Raw genomic sequence first — 16890 nt, 5'->3', positions numbered from 1 at the left:
TTATGAAAAGGAGAAGTAGAATAACAAAACCTGTAAAAATACATATATAATAAAAATAAATATAAGCATATTAAAACTGTGAAGTTGGTTCATTTGGATACACATGTAAAAAACAATAATAAATATGATCCTATGTGAAAACATGTGCTGTGCCCCCTTTGAAGGTAGTAATAACTGAAATCAAGCATTTGTGATAATTGGCTCTTACACATCATCATTGTTGTTGATCTTATTTATAATATCATAATTCTCTCCGGATAAAATTCATATAATCAACCTCTCTTGGTTACATCTTTTCTGGTCATAAAAACATATTCAGCCAACTACAGCATTAAATTGTAATGGTATAAAACAAGTCACCATCTGACAAAATGGGAATGTTTTGTCTATGCTCCAGGACGTTGCATAATGCTGTAAGATAATATCCAAAAGTCCCATATTCGTGTCCACAAGACCAGATTGAATGTGGTGTTAAAATGCTAAATCAGGGGAGAACAACAGATTAGTGAGGTACTCTCTCTCTCTCTCTCTCTCTCTCTCTCTCTCTCTCTCTCTCTCTCTCTCTCTCTCTCTCTCTCTCTCTCTCTCTCTCTCTCTCTCTCTCTCTCTCTCTCTCTCTCTGCCCCTCCTTGTGTCTCTCACTCGGGTGCTACAGAACAAGGGGAGGAGGTTTCACTGTGCTGATGTCTGATCGGTTCGTTGTGGTTAAGAGTGGGACTTTTGCGCTTTTCCTCCAGTGCGCACTTCCCTTGTGTGCCCTCGGACACCATGGTGTCATCATCATCATCATCATCGTCGTCGTCGTCATCACCACCATCAAAATCAAGACTATATCTGCTATCCTTTTCATTGGCATCAGAGAAGCACTTTTACTTTGTTGTCCTTCACATCACCGGATCAAAGGGAGATCTCCTTTAAATCACATTTAAAAAAAAGCCCAGCGTGATTTCCACAGAGGACAAACTTAGATTCCGTTGCTTGGTTATTTCGTCGCACATGTGTGGAGATGGATCTGTCAAATTTCCTGCTTAGTACTCTGGCTGTACTCCTTGTCGGAAGGGATCTTTTCACCAGGTGAGATCAGCAGTGATTTGACTTCTTACAAGTACTGTACGTAGTTATGTGCGAACTGTTTGCTACTAGTACGGATTGTATCAATTATACATTCAGAGTGAAAAGTTGGACACAGCCTTCCAGAAAACCATCATGCTGCATATGAGATGAGAACATCAGTATGATCTAAACGTGAACTCATATTTTGGGAGCAGCGGTGGTGTATTTTCCTCTGTCAAGAGTTAAGGTTTCTTTGGTATTACTTCGCTCCTTTGGCTGCAGGATGACATGAATAAATTATGCAGAAGTGAATAGGAACACCAGCAATATTAGTCAGCACCTCCGTACGGTGGGAGTGGAGATGAATAAACTATAAACATACATGCACACAAACAAATATTACATTGCTGAATATAAGCAAAAAACAAAACATAGGCAACAACTTTCTAATAGATTATATAAAATATCTGCAATAAAAATGCATTGAGTTAATATTCTGTCCAATATACATTGGGCAGCATATTAACGGAGATAACATGGCTTCCTTTTCTAATTGGGTATGTTGCTATGTTCATCACTTACCAGATACATTCACACTAATTTCGACGAGTCAACTCACATCTGCCATGGTTTAAAGCGCCTCAGATGAAACCCAAAAAAGAAAATGAAAACTCAAGTTACTCTAATAGGCTTTTCATGACATCTTTCTCGCAGAAGTTTGAAGGCTTTGTTCGTAACTCATCTTAACCACCTCCACATTGACAAAGGCTCCAGTTGCAGCAGAATCAAAAACAAATAAGACAAAATAAATCATTTTCTCACAATGGAGAAATTCACAATTTAAAGCAACAACATTTCGAAAGAAAGAAAGTAGAAAAACTAATTATTAGCATCCGCTCAAATGCATTTAAAAATCCACTCTACACAGCACAGAATGAATATATAAAATAGCAAATAGCCCCAAACCATGATGTTATCACCTTCAAGCTTCCTTGGAGATACACATGTTGTTTTGGTTATAGTAGTACACGTATCGCGTTGATAACAAATGTTCAAGTTACCTGTAGAGTTTGCATGTTCATCCCATGCTTGAATGGGCTTTCTCAGGATGCTATAGTTATTGCATGTTAACAACATGCAATGTAAATCGGATCTAATTCTAGTCCATATTTACATATTTTGTCTAATATTTTATCATAACTGCAATTTGTATATTTAATTTAAGTCACTTGCACAAATGGACTAGCAGACTGCTTTACTTCTGTGCTCATGGACTCTATGATATCATTTGCATAATACATATGCATAGGAGGTGGGGACTTGTTTGTTATGGAGATGAATGACGAATGAGGTGGGCAGGTGCACACGTATGTTGTGCCTCACAATGTCACGTACACTCACATATCCGGATCTGGTCAATACGGGTCAAACATTATGTAAAAGAAGAGGAAAAAGCTTTTATTCTGTAAATAGCTCAGTGGAGGTTTCACAACTTTGCCCGAATCAACACATTTCTGAAACAACCTGAAGCTACCCTGGTTACTAAAATAAATACCACTAAGGTGTACTGTCGCGAATGGCTGCCGCTGCTCACCTGCACAAAAAAAAAAAAAAAATCATGTGACTGTTAACTGTCCTTGAGAGTTTTGAAAGGTGCTTAGAAATTAAATGTATTATTATTATTATTACTGTTTATAATGTATGTCTAGCGAGCCCCCTTCTAAAAACCTTCACAAAAACTAAGAAAAAAGCATCTCTTGGGGGGGCGGAGTATTTGAGCTGCAATATCTCCAAATGGTCGTGTTAAGGTCACCTTAAACTGGAAGTTGAAAACTACCAAATGTTCTTTTTTCTCAGAAAACTGTTTTTGACTCCTTAGCTGTTCACTGTCAGTTGATTTTTTTCTGGCACACTCTCTTTGTCTCGTCACTATATTATTTTATTCTCAGTACAATGCAAAGTGTAGGCTGTGCTATTTTCCATCTCGCTGTGTGTCAGCTCTCTTGCTCTCGGACACTCACGCTTGTTGCAGCCTCCCCACATCACTAAAACCGCCCACTCATCTGAAAAAATAATGACTTTTACTCCATTTTACCAAAATTGCTTGTGGTTGAATTAAGACTTCACCACGTATTGCTATTGCTGCTGTTTTTTAGCTTTTGACCTGCCAGTCGCCTTTCGATTCACCAACCTGAGTCTGTATCTAATAATCACGTTTTCATGGATATTAAAGGAATAGGGCAGTTGAGGACAGCATATGGAGAGATTATTCAGAGCAGTTCATCCACATTAAATCAGCAGAGTTCATCATCACGAGTAATAGCGGTAAACAGGCAAAGACGTGTGGTTTCATTGATGGATGTGAGCTCTAGAAGAGCATATGATGCCACTTGTTTTGACAACTTGCAGAGCCAAGAGTTCCCTTGGTCTACCAGAATGCCAAAAATATGAGAAAACAAAGGGCATAACATTGGATTAAACATCAATTTAACAGTGACGATAAGAATCACTGTCAGGTAGTGACATCACAGAAAGAACCATGAAATAACCACTTAGAGTAAACTGCTGTCAGCTATTCATTCACTGATCATATAGTAGATTCGCAGTATTTTTGGGCAATGAGCTTTTTGATTAACACTCGTTGGAGTCAATTTGTGCTATCTGCGTTTTTCATGAATTAATAATCAAAAGCAGGAAAATAGGGAAATCCTGATAAGAAGGAACAAAGGTCCATTACACCCATAAAACAATTATGAAAACAAACAAACAAACTAAGAGACAGAGAGACAAACAGACAAAAACAAACAAACAAACAAACAAAAAACAAACAAACACACACATATACAAACAAACAATAAACAAACATACAAATAAAGAAACAAATACACAAACAAACAGATAAATAAACACATACATAAATACACAAACACATACATACATACATACATACATACATACATACACACACACACACACACACACACACACACACACACACACACACACACATACATACATACATACATACATACATACATACATACATACATACATACTTACTAAAATTCCACCGCATATAGCTATATTTTACGTTTTAAGACTCACGCTGAATAATCCGGAAGTCTTGTTTTTGAGTTGGTGACGAGTCCGTACGTGACGTCACTGAAGGAACGTCCCTGACCGAAAAAAAAAGGACACATTGTAGCAGTCCTTCCATCACGTCAATGCATTTTGCTGTGCTTGTTTGGTCTGAAAACGTCATGTTGCACCAAAAAGAGCCAGAAGAGGGCGACTAGGCTCCATATAAGGAATTTATCAGCCTGTGGAAAGGGGCTGCTGATTAATTCCTCACAGGAGCTCGGTCGCCATTTTCTGCCTCTTTTTTGGTGATCCATTTCCCCCCAATGTTGCCTCAAAATGGCACGGAATAAATTCTTTAATCGATTGCAAACATGTATGCTTTCCTCTTCAGAACTATTTGAATCATATTCATAACTGGATGTGTAACAAGAGAGCATATTCTCCGAATCTGAAGCCATTGTTTTGATTCTCCAGCAATGCAAGACGTCTTGGCGTGACGTCACGAACTGGGGGCGGGACTTTCTGAAAATGCCCAATTCGCAGCTCATTTTTTTTTGCAGATTTTGGACACTTTAAGTCATTTTTATTGGTGTTTTTGCATTTGAATAAAAATATCATACTGCATGTTTTGGGTATTTCAGATGCTATAAAACGTTTTTCTGATGTCAGTTAGGAAACAAAAAAGTGACGTCGGTTGTCCTTTAAACCAATTCAATCTATAGGCTGTTTCCAATAAGGATCAGGGGCCTGCTTCTGTGTTACTAAACGTGCCACCGTCTAAATCTAATTGGGTCTCAAAGCTTTTGCTGCGTATCAAATTAATCCAAAAATGTTGGCTGACACACAGACATGGGTGAAGATTCAGGCCTTGAAAAGGGAGGAAGAGAGGAAGAGAGGAAATCAACTCTCTGAATTGTTTGTTATGGATGGAGGGGTGCAAATGTTTAATGCACCTCCCCTGGGGCGCAAGCCAACGTGCAACTCTGCACGTGTCTTCTGGAGAGCATCCACATATATTCCATTTCAGACAGCTGCATAGTACCAATCAAAACAAGTTCAAATGCACTTTCTTCTTCTTTTCCTTTCGGCCTTTTCCTTGTGGGGTCGCCACAGCGAATCAATGTCCTCCATCTTCAGAGGTTTGATTGGCATGTTTGTTTTGGCCAACGTTTTACGTCAGATGCCCTTCGTGACACGACCCTCTGTATTTTTCATGACTTGGTACTGGCACAAGAAGACACTGGCTTGTGTCCCCTTGTGGCTACAGAACAAGCCACTCTGTGAACTTAATAAAGGTGAAGATACTCGATAAAAAAGGCAATGACAGCAAGGATAATAGTTATGGGCAACATTCAAAGAAAGTAAAGCTACTCAACACTTTCTCATGCTGTTACATGACAAGTTGTCCCCAAACTTTGGATGGTTACACTGGCTAGCTAGTGTACTGTATACATAACATTGTAAATTGTGCTGTTTTTGTTCGCACATTTTCACGTTATTTTGTTTATTTGTAACAAATTGATTTCGTGGATAATTTAATGAATGAATGTTGCTTATGTTTAATTCTGAAACCTTATCTGTCTGTGTCTGTTCGTCTGTCTCTCTCTATCTATCTGACTGTCGGTCTGTCTGTCTAGTGAGCTATCTATCTAGTAAGCTAACTATCTAGCAAGCTAGCTATCTAGCAAACTAACTACATCAAGCTAGCTATCTCACGAGTTTGCTGTCTCTCTGTCGATAAATAAAAACAAAAGTTTGTTCAGTCAGACATACGCGATGAAACCACCATGTGTGATATATGTCAAACAAGTCAAGCATTGTATATTACCAAGGCAACTATGACTGGCAGTTTGAAAGACTGGGTTCAATTTATATGCATGTTTCTTCTCATTGCAAGCTCATCTTGTCACATGAGGGTTGACTGAAGCCTGTTTGACCTTGTTGTTTGAAAAAGTTCTTCTCGAGGAAAATGAAAAGCACATTTCACTTCCACATTTAGAACTGACCATTTTGTTAACACAATCCAGGACGCAGCAATGTAATTAATTTTCACAATGATCCTATTTAATGCAGACATGGCAGTGATTGCCGAACTAAAAATACCACCACTTCTTACTGAGGAAATGATGGCAGGGCTACACCATGGATCTGGTTCATGTGAATGAATAATATCAAATATTGTTCAAAAACATTTGAAAGTCACGCTTCTGCGCTGCAGCTGCAAAGGTGGAAAGGTGACTTTCATCAAATGTCATGAACAAAGGTCACTGGAATGTTTTGTCTTCAATCAATGTCTCACACGAGTATTTCTCTGCCAATGGCGCCACGGGATACTGTGCCCATGATCAATGTCAGCCTCACGTTCGCTTATTTTCTGCAAGTTGTCTTTTTATCAAAGTCAGGCTTGTTGTGAAAGGCCGTCGTCTTGAGTGAAAACTAATTATTGAATATGGGCCTGTCATCACAGGAGAGGCTTAACATACTGCCAAGTGAAGGAAGATGCAGAGTGTGCTGTTTATTTGCAGCAGGCATAGCACCCCTCATCGCAGGCTTTAGTTTCAAAATGCAAAACTGCCATCTCGTGGGTTTCAGGATGTACTGCTGCAAGAATCCTTGAATTCAGTCATGCAATGTTACGGCTCCCCCAAACTCCTGATTGAAAAACATGTACTCTTCTTCTTCTTTTCCTTTCGGCTTTTCCTTTCAAGGGGTCGCCACAGCGAATCAGTGTCCTTCACTTTCAGAGGTTTAATCCGCATGTTTGTTTTGGCCAAGCTTTTATATCGGATGCCCTTCCTGACACAACATGTACAAAGACTTTAATATGTAACGAATAAAAAATGTCCAATGTATATATAAATGTAATATACATAAAAATACAATTATGGAAGCAATAGATAAAGTAGTAGCATGCACAGGTCTGACAGATCCTGAAAGGAGAACAGTCCCCAAAAAAGTGTAACGCTCTAAAACCTCACCTTGATTTTTTAAATTTTACACTTGAAAGCAACTTTTACATTTGTAGCCATATCTGACTTCTATTTCACAGGCGACTGAACAACTATTAAAGGCTGCTGTGTTTGCTCTTTTTTCCCTTTTAGGGCCATGCTGAGTGATATTGGGGACTATGTAGGTACAGACATTGAAATATCCTGGTTACCTAACCTGGATGAGCTCATGAAGGGCTATGCCAGAAACTTTCGCCCTGGGATAGGAGGTGAGTATGAGATCTACTGCTTGTGGCATTGGCTCACATTTCACTCCATGACATTTACAGCCATCCTAAGCATAATTTTAACCTTAGCTACACAAATATGCATTAAAAATGTTATGTGATTATTCAATGAGATATACACCAGCAGTATTTATTGACATTCAAAAATAATAGCGGTAATAATGTTCAGCTTCAGTGTTGTTAATGGAAAAATGCACTTTGCTAAGAATGGCTGCAAGATGTGATCCATCCAATGACCACACGGATAGACTTCTCAGTCTCACAGCTTAACTCAGTTGTGCAAAGGTGAACATGTAGAGCATGTAATGCACAATGACCATCATCATGCAGCATCCGGTTCAAAATGCCGACTGGTGGATGGTACTGTACATCAAATGCTATATTGTGTAGAAAAAAAAAACAAATGAAATAGCTAGAAATTAAGTGGTGCTCTGACCATTCAGAAATAGAGATTCATAAACACACCCTGCTTTGTATCATGATAATGAAATCATATTCATGCTACGAAGAATGGAATGTAAGCATGAGAACGATGCCTTATTAGGACCGTCTATGACTATGTTGTCTCGTCATATTGTACTATTTCTACATTTGTGAGTGTCGTGTTTATGTTGCGAGTGACTTCAAGATTGATGCAATTTATTGAAGCCTTGCCGATTCGTCTGACAAAAAAATATTTTCAAACCGGTGAACCTCTGCCGTTCCCATAGGAACTGCTTCTTCTTCCTCGTGTTTCTCAGAGTGGGGGAATTTGCCTTCTCTAATTGAGCCACTGACAAAATGAACAAGGATAGCTCTTTATTTCTCATTTTGCAGGAGAAAGATTTACATTTTTATGACTAGGGCAAAATCTAGGGGGTGGGGTGGGGTGGGGTTATCGCTCGTCGATTTATATGGCGATGCTTATTTCTTCTCAACTCGTGTTATTTATTTATTTTGATGAAATCGGAGTGGACAAAACAGAATCGTCACAATTGATTTTGACAACTAGTCATTTGAAATACTACTACTACTAATAATAATAACAATAATAATAATAATACTCGCGGCGCCATCTTGAAGTAAAAAAAAGATAATACACAATGTGACACAACACAAAAAACACATACAGTCTTCAATCTTTCACACTTTCTCAACCATCTATGTTGCATGAAGCATTGCTAGATGAAAGAGAACATCAAAGTGTCCTTTTCACCAGTGGATCAGGGGCATCCTGGTGAAATGTGCGCGCCTGCTACTAGCAGGCGTGTTTTGAAAGCAAACACAAAGCTGAAGCATCTATTGACGAAAATAGATCGTCTCACATCTCCTGCCCCACCTAAACCTGCGTTGACGCTCCTTCTTTCTCAGGCCGGGCTCCTCAAGTCATGCATCCATCCAGCCGCAGATTGTCCAACAGCATCAACTTTCCGCTGAACAAAGCGGGGCTATAAAAATGCTGCCCATTGCAGGCGTATAAAAGCACAATTGCCCCAAAGCTGTCCAGTGATGACAGTCAAATGACAACGACATTCTTGTGCTGCCGAGAAGGCGCAACCGTTCAGCACAGTCTCCTCCGTACTGAATATTGTGGCCAAAAATGCTGAAAAACAATCCGCATCCACATGACGCACAGCAACACAAAGTAACAAAAGAAAACATAAAGACAACACAAAAACAACAAAAAGAAAAGGAAAGCTCATGAGAGTACTTGTCGAGGGCTGCCTACTCGGGCGCCATCTTGTCCTTCAAGGATAAAGCGGTCTGGAAAATGGATGGATCGATAGATAAATTATCCTTTTTTTTACCATTACTTGACAAAAGTTAAGTTAGCCCAATCAAATTGTTGGTGGCTCAATTTGAAGGCTAATTTTGGCTACAATACGATATGCACTTGTTACTAGTGTCATATGTCTGAACACGTTCAGCAATTATCCTCAAACCAATGTTGTACATTTACAAACATCTCAAATTCACTTTTGACACTCTTTGAAATCCAGCATAAGCGTGAATCCACACACATCACGACCGCAAAGCTCGCATTCATCACCACACCATACTCTCCTCTGATGACATTGACAAGCACAGTTTAGTAAACACGCCATTTTGAATAACCCCAAAGCAAACATCCAATCTCTCGCCAATTGAGTTTGACTTGTCATAAACAATTTCCAGAAGGAAGGTGTTGAATGGTGGGGAAAGGGCCATGTATGACAACATAATGTTCAGCCTAAATAGCCTCGATGTTTATGCATCACTGAACTCCCCCGCCAGTTTTGTGCCCTCGAGGCTTGCAGGCGCGCTCTGTACTAATCATATGGGAAACCGTAGAGTGAGAACCCGGGCCATGTATGTTTTGTGCGTGTGTGTTTGTGTATGTCGGTGTACTGTATGCGTGGGTGTGCATGAATGCCAGCAGAAGCTTGCCCCGTGTGAGCCCATGAAAGCTCAGTGGTGTTTATGACGGCTCGTGGTGTGATGCGCCACTTAGCATGGTTCAACTGGATAATGTCTAATCTCTCTGCACAGTAGGAGTGTGGGAGATGTGGGAGGAAAATAGATGGTGTGATGTTGCCGTGCGTGTTCGATATGCGTGTGTGCATGTGTGTGTTTGCCTTTTTTTTCTCACATCTCCCACTGCAGGTCCACCCGTGAATGTGGCCATGGCGATCGAAGTGGCCAGTATCGATCACATCTCTGAAGCCAACATGGTAAATTTCAGCCTTTCCCTCGTGTCTACAGCAAAAAATAAAATAAAATAAAATAAAAACAATAAGTAAATGCGCAGTTTCTGTGTCTGCGACTGAGTTTCCATGTTTGTGTGTGGTTCTTGGCAGGAATACACCATGACCGTGTTCCTGCGGCAGAGCTGGCACGATGACCGCCTGTCCTACAACCACACCAACAAGACGCTTGGATTGGACAGTCGCTTCGTCGACAAGCTTTGGCTTCCCGACACCTTTATCGTTAACGCCAAATCGGCTTGGTTCCACGACGTTACTGTGGAAAACAAACTGATACGCCTGCAGCCCAACGGTGTCATTCTATACAGCAGCCGGTACAACCCAATAAAGCAGGCTTTTTTCTACCCCCAGCCTTCAAATGTTTACACTTGAGGGAATGTGAACGCACCGATGTCTCCTATTTACCGCACCTCATTATTTATGCCACGAGAGGCGAATAAACAGTTACTATGGTAACCTCTGAGGTTTTAACTTGTTCGTCTTGAACTGCCAGTAGCTTCTGCAGCAGTACCTCGCAACTTTTTTTAAAGCTAGAAATGGATGTGTGGCAGAATTTGTTGATTACAAAAAGATACACTACAAGGTTGGCTAATTTATTTGTTCCACGCCGCCAGAATCACCTCGACGGTGGCATGTGACATGGACCTGACAAAGTATCCCATGGATGAACAGGAGTGTATGCTTGACCTGGAAAGCTGTAAGCTACGCATTTAATGCTTTTCGTGATTTTTTACCGTTTCGAACGCGGTTTACTCTACTGAAAAATATGATGCGGTTGATTAATTTAACATTAACTCATTCACCGCCAGACGTGCAAAAATGTGTCTACTCGAGTGCCAGGGTTGTTGTCATTTTCACTCAAATTCCAGGACCCACAGAATATTGAGTTTTAGGACTAGATAAACATTCAATGCAGCGTAAGAAACCTTAGACTCTCTTCTTTCATCAGAAAAAAAGTTAATTCCTAAATTACATGGGTCTGGAGTTATGAGCTTGAAATGGGGGTGGCTGTACAAAACTTGAAGAATGGCGCTCCACGTCATATTTTCAATTCCCGGATAAATACGGGAATGGTAGTGAATGAGTTAACTTTCATCACATTATAGTGAAGTCAATATTCACACTTATTTTTAAGCCTAGAAGTAGTCTTAGCTAGTGAAGATCATATTATAGTGAAGATATACAATATTGATGACAGCATGCTTTTAAAAAAATCTAATAATTACATTTGGCTTGTTATAATGGCCTTTTCTTTCTCATGTGTGGTATAGGGAGAAATGGTGTCTATCTTACAACAAATCTGACAGGTTGTTGTATGTGTGTGACAGTTGTGACACTCATTAAAAAAAGAATAATTTTGTAGACGCAAGATGCGCTACAGTATATGCACGTCTGCCGCCCGAGTACAGTTTTTGTAATATATTGGCCAAAACTACTCAATTTTTGGCCTGGAAATACAATTCACAACATTTATCTTTCATTCTGTTTTAGACGGTTACTCCTCTGAGGATATTGTGTATCACTGGTCGGAAAGTCAGAGTCACATTCACGGGCTGGACAAACTGGAACTGTCACAGTTTACCATCACAGACTATCGGTTCGTCACAGAGATGCTGAATTTCAAATCTGGTAAGTCCTTATCTGAATCAAAGTTTAATTTCAATGAAGTGTTTGATGTCATATTGAAGTGCTTTTCAACAGTATGTCTGACACACCGCTGAATGTCAACTCACGAGACAGTTTCACAATTGATAATTACTACACTGTTCACAAAAAAAAACAATTATATATATTTTGTCTACAGCGGGACGATTTCCAAGGCTCAGCCTTCGCTTCCAGCTGAGACGTAACCGAGGAGTGTACATCATCCAGTCATATATGCCTTCCATATTGCTTGTTGCCATGTCCTGGGTGTCCTTTTGGATCAGCCAATCAGCAGTCCCGGCCCGTGTGTCCTTAGGTTAGTATTGGACAAGCTGAGAAAATAAAAGATTGATTCAATAATGTGTTGAAAGGTTAAAGGTCACACTACAGAGTAGTTTAACTCTGTAATGTAACTGTTTGTTTTTAATTGTTTTTTTTTCTTTAATAACCAAGTAATAAGTGTTTTGGTCAAAGAATTTTATAGGATAGGTTTCAGCATGCAGGCGACCCTCGTAAGAATAAGCGGTTTGAATAACGGATGCATCACTAAGTGTCTTTAATGCACTTCATTTTCATCTTTGTTAATTAATTTCCTACAAAACCTTTTAGGGTTGAGTTCAAAGCATAATTATTTTGATGTTACTATTTGGGGGTGCATAAGAATGTCCAATTGCTTTCGGGATATTGTAGCTCACTCTACTTTATTATACAATACTGTACTTGTTTGAGTATTTTTTTTTAAATCTGGCATTGGACAAATCATCAGTAAAAAAAAAACAGGAACAAATACTAATAAAATATGAACAAAAATTCCCTACTTAAAGGACAACCGACGTCATTTTTTTTGTTTTTTAACTGACATCAGAAAAACGTTTTATAGCATCTAAAATACCCAAAACACGCAGTATGATATTTTTAGTCAAATTTAAAACACCAATAAAATGACTTAAAGTGTCCAAAATCTGCAAAAAATTGAGCTGTGAATTGGGCATTTTCAGAAAGTCCCGCCCCCAGTACGTGACGTCACGCCAAGACGTCCAGCATTGCTGGGGAATCAAAACAATTGCTTCAGATTCAGAGAATATGCTTTCTTGTTACACATCCAGTTATGAATAAGATTCAAATAGTTCTGAAGATGAAAGCATACATGTTTGCAATCAATTAAAGAATTTATTTGTGCCATTTTGAGGCAACATTGGGGGTAAATCTCTCAACCAAAAAAAGAGGCACAAAATGGCGACCCCCTGTGGCCACCTCCGTTTCCACAGGCTGATAAATTCCTTGTATGGCGCTTGGACGCCCTCTTCCGGCCTTCTAACGGCTTTTGGGTGCAACACGAGGTCCCCAGACCAAACAAGTACAGCAAAATACATTGACGTGATGGAAGGACCGCGAGAATGCGTCCTTTTTACGGTCCTTAAGTGACGTCACGTACGGACTCGTCACCAACTCAAAAACAAGACTTTATTCAGTGCGAGTCTTAAAACGTAAAATATAGCTATATGCGGTGGAATCTTTGCAAAATACGTAAAATTTAAATTTAAAATCATTTTACAAATTATGGACACAACTTGTCCGGAGACGTCGGTTGTCCTTTAATTAAACATAAGAATAAAACAAAAAAATGCTCTAAAAATAATTGAATCAGAATCAGAATCAGAATCAAATCAAATCGAATTAAAAACATGTTTAAATAAAAACAAACTACGATGAGAAAGTCCTAAACTATTACAGACCCACTCAGGAGCAATGCCTTTCCAACTGATCCCACTTTAGATCTAAGCAACAGAAATTTGCAACTGAGCAGCAGCACATTTGACACGAGTCTGATATCCAGAGCCTTACAATCACAGGTGCAATCCCGTTTGTCCCGACAGGAATCACGACCGTTCTCACTATGACCACCCTGATGGTGAGCGCCCGCTCATCCCTGCCACGCGCATCAGCCATCAAGGCCCTGGACGTCTACTTCTGGATCTGCTACGTATTTGTGTTCGCTGCACTCATCGAGTATGCCTTCGCTCATTACAATGCTGACTACAGATTGAAAGAGAAAGCCAAAGTGAAGGCGAGCAAGCTCGGCTCTGAGGTGAGGCCTCTATTCCTATTCAGTTTTAGCCTCTCGGCTGTTAACTCTGATGGCCGATCGTGGGAGTAATGACCAACACAGAAACCTGCGCTGGCTTTTAAACCACAGTGCTGACAAGCATCGATGCTGCTGACCTTGAGCAATGCTATGGAATTCCACAGCCAACAAAGACCATTGAAAATATTTCTTTACAGGGAAATATAATCTCATGCAAATTTAGCACTCAGATTAAAACAAACAAAAGGAAGGTTAAGTATAAATTTCAGTGTGGATAATTCGTGTTATTTATCAATATTATTATTATTTTGATGTCATTATACAATACATATTGATTTATATAGTGGTTTTAACAACAGGTGAAGCTGAAACAAAGTGCTTAACCAAACTGTTAACATGAAATAAAATAAAAATATAAACACAAAACATTATAGAGCTCGGTTGATTGGCATTACATGATCATACTACCTAAAATTGTAACACGTGACTGCTTTACTTTGTACAGTTCAGTTAAATTGAAGTTTTAAATTTAATACACGCACTAATTCAGGCTTTTTGTTTATCATTCAACATTTTATCCAGTGAATGCCTTTAATTTTTAAAATTTGTCAGTTAATTAACCAAAACGTTAATGTTTATGATGTTGGATACTATTCAGTGGCTTACAATAAATACACAATAAAGTTTTAAAATATCGATCATTGTACTATTACTTGGATTTAAAAGGTGAAAACCTGTCTAGGATGCCATTATTGATGTCCTTCGGTTGAAATAAATATAACAATAAATAAATTAATAAATTAGTGTGCATTGAGTTAGCTAGCTCGTTAGCTAGCTAGCTCGATAGCTAGCCAGCTTGATAGGGCATCAAAAAGACACATATACATCTTTTTGTAAAACGATCTGCCAAAACAAACTGACCGAATCGAATCAACTTGATGTAACATTTGTTCCTAACATGTGTGTTAACGCATGTTGAATTAAGCCTTGTATTTTTGTAAATACAAGGCTTAATTCCGCCACATGCAGACATTGCGCTGTTCTTAAACCAGTTCTTCAAAATGGGAGCTACGCTTTACTGTGTTAGCAATTAAAACAGCGACAACAAAACCAGACAATTTTAGGATAAAAATGTAATTGCCGTCAGGTCCAGACACGCTATCCCCTTTTCAACTGTAACATTTTCATTTACAAGCATGATTAGGATTTAGACTATCGTGTGCTTACAAATGTCTCCTTGTGTCTGCAGTCCATTGTGAAGAACGGCAAACAGGCCATGGTTCTGTTCTCCCTGTCTGTCACTGGTATGAACCAAGGGGTGGTGATTTCCAACCGCCAACACCGTGCACAGCGTTCCAGCGGCGAGATCCCAGGCGAGGCTGTCTCAGAAGAATCCGAGTCTTTTAGGCGCTCCAGCCAGAGAGAGAACGAGAAGAACAAGTGTTGCTCCAAGTGTGTTTGTAAGCCCATTGACGCAGACACCATTGACATCTACGCCAGGGCCGTGTTTCCTTTCACCTTCGCCGTGGTGAATGTCATCTACTGGGTGGCGTATACCATGTAAAAGGGAAGAAAAAGAAAATGGATGCCCGATGGCTTTCATCCAGGACGGACTGTGTATATACGATACTGCTGGAACTCCGCCACGTGCTGGCAAGGCATATGCAGCCGGAACGCACTGCGGGAAACACAAAAATAACTTCCGAGGGAGTGACGTGTTTCGGCCTGTGAAAATGTGGCTGAAGGACCGATGGGACCTTCAAATCTTGAATGCAAGTATGCAATGTCACATTGTCCTGGACAGCTTTAATAAGTGCATCTTCACCCTGCTCGTGCACCTGCAGTAGTGACTTCAGACACACGTAGAGTATATCCTGGAAAGCGTTGCTCGCTTCGACCTGCAAGTGGGCCGTGCGTCATCATACCACAAGGACAAGACGAGACGTGCTCTCACTACTCTGCATGGCTGATAACTCTTACTCGCTTCCTGCCCTTTTGCACCTTGTCCCCATCGCAGTCTGCCACCTGTTTACTTCCAAGTGTTTTTTTTTTTTTTTTTTTTTGGGCGGGCAGGATTTCTGGAACATCTTGTCTCCTTCTAGTTCTGCGAATATCCTCACCATTAAAGGACTTCTTTCACCACTGGCCTCAGTCTGCATGCATGTGCAAAATATTCACCCCAAAGGAAAAAAAAACATGTTTCAAACTAAATCCACGGCTGTTCCTAAAATGTGTTTTAGGTACTGTATAATGCAGTATATCTAGATTTAATCTATAGAACTAATGATTCCTCAGAGTTAAGAGAGTTAAGTATTAAACTATATTCCAGGAAAAAATACACAATCAGAAACTTTAGATTGTTGTATTACGTTCATCCTGTCTACTTGATATCTAATTTGAAACAGATTCTTTACTTACAGACAGTGTATTGCAGGTGTTCAAATATCTGACATGTATCTGCGCATACTTCCGCCTTTGTCCGAGTCAGTGTCTCTGACGAAGGCGGAAGTATTTGAATACCTGCAATACACTATCTGCAATTAAAGAATCTGTTTCAAATTAGAAACTTTAGATGCCCTGTGACTGATTGACGGAAAATTTTGTATGTTGCATTTGAAATTGCTCCTTGTTTGGCTGTCGGAAAAAAAATGAATGGATGGATCGACTCAGTGCAATTACGTTTATACATCAAAGGACCTTTCTTTTAATTGTATTTATTTATTTATTTTACAGTTATTAAGTAAGTATTTATTGGAAAATGCAGTTGGACAGAATAAGGTTTGACAGTTATGTTAGCCGTTACGTTCCATACAAAATGTCCTCTTCATTCAAGGCAACAAAAATGCAAAGTAAATGTCATTTCCATATTGACATACATTAAAACAAGTATTTCAATAAACATGAGTGGGATGTATTTAATTTTAGCTGACTTTTTGTTTGCCTTCAGACAGTGACTCCACCACTTCAGTCATGCGGTTTTTTCTGCCTCGGTGATGTTTCACGCAAAGTTGTAACATAATTTTGATGCAACCACTGTCTTGAATGTTTACGTAGTCCTAAAACTCAAT

At 39.5% G+C, this 16890-nt stretch overlaps 1 protein-coding gene across 1 annotated transcript; it reads left to right on the top strand.

The window, feature by feature from the left end:
• Positions 1-659: 659 nt before the first annotated feature.
• On the top strand, positions 660-16874 carry gabrd (gamma-aminobutyric acid type A receptor subunit delta). The gene is made up of 9 exons (XM_089011947.1): positions 660-1074; positions 7236-7351; positions 9992-10059; positions 10186-10406; positions 10707-10789; positions 11584-11721; positions 11897-12052; positions 13614-13825; positions 15072-16874. The coding sequence occupies exons 1-9, from the start codon at positions 1007-1009 to the stop codon at positions 15384-15386; spliced, it is 1377 nt and encodes a 458-aa protein (XP_088868073.1). The 5' UTR covers positions 660-1006; the 3' UTR covers positions 15387-16874.
• Positions 16875-16890: the final 16 nt, after the last annotated feature.

The sequence above is a fragment of the Hippocampus bargibanti genome, linkage group LG01 (assembly GCF_051943395.1).
Source record: "Hippocampus bargibanti isolate YZ-2025 linkage group LG01, ASM5194339v1, whole genome shotgun sequence".
Classification (NCBI taxonomy): Eukaryota; Metazoa; Chordata; class Actinopteri; order Syngnathiformes; family Syngnathidae; genus Hippocampus; species Hippocampus bargibanti.
The sequence above is the reverse complement of the archived record's forward strand: the minus strand, read 5'-3'. Positions and strand labels throughout refer to the sequence as shown.